The following is a 1,780-nucleotide window of genomic DNA, read 5'->3' as shown; positions in this document are numbered from 1 at the left end:
TGATGTTAGCCCATCGCTAGCTTCATGCTAACATGATGTTAACCCAATGTTAGCCTGATGCTAGGCTTAGCCTCAGATCTTCCTCATGGTTCTGGTGCAGCTCAGTCCGATGGAGCTAGCTATCGTTCCACATGCTGAGCTGTGATGAGGGGTTGGGGTCGCGACCCCTCCACCTGTCTGACTCACCTCCCACCTGCAGTGGCCGCCGTCTCCCCTCCTGCCGGTGCGGAGGAGCAGCAGCCGCCCGGCGCCGTCAGACAGCGCCGCCCAGGTGGCCGAGGTGAGGCTGATGGAGGCGCAGAGCCGGTCCTCGGCCCGGCCGGACTCGGAACCGAAGCTGAACACCTCCTTGGGCTTCCCCAGAGCCGTATCCTGGAACCAGAACCAGAGCCAAGTCCAGTGAGGAACCAGTTCAGGACTGGTCACCAGTAACCCACATCCCAGAACCACCAGGCTGAACGGGTCACAGGAAGCTGGACCTTATTGCAGATTTTTTCAGATCAGAGTGATGATGGTTCTGACCCGGATGGTTCTGACCCGGTAAAATCCTCATAACCTTCTGGATTCAACCAGTTTCTCCACCCAGAAGGTCTCAGGGAGCCTGATTGGTCAGAAACTTCCTGGTTTCTGACCAATCAGAGAGCAGAGTGTGGTTCTGGTTCTGGAGAAACTGGACCTGGAGGTTCTGGTGCTCATCTGGAGAACAATCCGGGTTAATAATCTGGCCTCTGCAGCCCCTGATCCGATGCTGGAGCTGCTTCTAATTACAGCCTAGAGAACACGGCCATCAGAACCAGAACCAGAACCACAGATGGTCATCATCTCTGATTACAGCCGGACATAAAAGCAGCTCCGCAGCCGACCTGGATCAGAACCAGAACTCATTTCTGTAATCACTTATTGACTTCATTATCACCTGACAGATCCGGACCCAACAGAACTTCTTCAGAATCCTTTACATTAATAGCCCAGCTGCGCAGCAACAGCACCCCCTGCTGGACACTCAGAGCAACACAGCCTTCCCACTCCAGCAGAACCGGAGTGGGCCAGGTCCGGTAAGCCGGTTCTGGAGGTGCAGAGACTCACCAGGGTGACGCTGAGGCTCAGAACCCGTCCTCTGGAGTCCACAAACAGAACGCTGTCCTGGTACCACGGGTCCAGCTGCAGGTGGTTGAACATGCCGAACGCCCGCAGGTGCTCCAGGGTGTAGTGAGCGTCCTTCAGCTGCAGCTCCTCCACCGCTGCAGCGCAGAGCACAGGACCAGTTAGACAGAACCAGAACCTGCAGTGCTGGTCATACTGGTGGATCAGAACCGCCTGGAGATGCATGTAAACATTTCTGGATCTGAATTGTTCTAGATTCTTCAGCCGCCATCTTGTTTTACATCTTGTGAAGTTAAAGGGAAGAAAGAGGAGGAGGACAGGCGGGTCGGGGCAGCGTCTGCCGTGAAGCGGGCGCGGTACCGGACCGGCCCGGTACCGGACCGGCCCGGTACCGGACCGGCCCTGTACCGGACCGGCCCTGTACCGGACCGGCCCTGTACCGGTCCGGCGCTGTACCGGTCCGTCTGTACTGGACCGGCGCTGTACCGCGGTGTACCGGACCGGCTGTACTGGACCGGCGCTGTACCGGTCCGTCTGTACTGGACCGGCGCTGTACCGCGGTGTTCCGGTCCGTCGTGGTGAAGAGAGAGCTGAGCCAAAAAGCGAAGCTCTCGATTTACCGGTCGATCTACGTTCCCACCCTCATCTATGGTCATGAGCTTTGGGTCATGACCGA

At 57.5% G+C, this 1,780-nt stretch overlaps 1 protein-coding gene across 1 annotated transcript in view; it reads right to left on the bottom strand.

The window, feature by feature from the left end:
* nudcd1 (NudC domain containing 1) overlaps positions 1-1,415 on the bottom strand; it is a 13,697-nt gene extending 12,282 nt beyond the window's left edge. Inside the window, exons 1-2 of the mRNA XM_017303251.1 lie at positions 1,087-1,415; positions 187-372 (exon numbers count right to left, since the gene is read on the bottom strand). Coding sequence (XP_017158740.1) covers positions 187-372; positions 1,087-1,329 — 429 coding nt within the window. The 5' untranslated portion in view covers positions 1,330-1,415. The remainder of the gene's footprint in view (positions 1-186; positions 373-1,086) is intronic.
* Positions 1,416-1,780: the final 365 nt, after the last annotated feature.

This window comes from Poecilia reticulata, unplaced genomic scaffold (assembly GCF_000633615.1).
Source record: "Poecilia reticulata strain Guanapo unplaced genomic scaffold, Guppy_female_1.0+MT scaffold_232, whole genome shotgun sequence".
In the NCBI taxonomy this organism is placed as follows: domain Eukaryota; kingdom Metazoa; phylum Chordata; class Actinopteri; order Cyprinodontiformes; family Poeciliidae; genus Poecilia; species Poecilia reticulata.
Note: the sequence above shows the minus strand (reverse complement) of the source record. Positions and strands in the feature narration are given on the sequence as shown.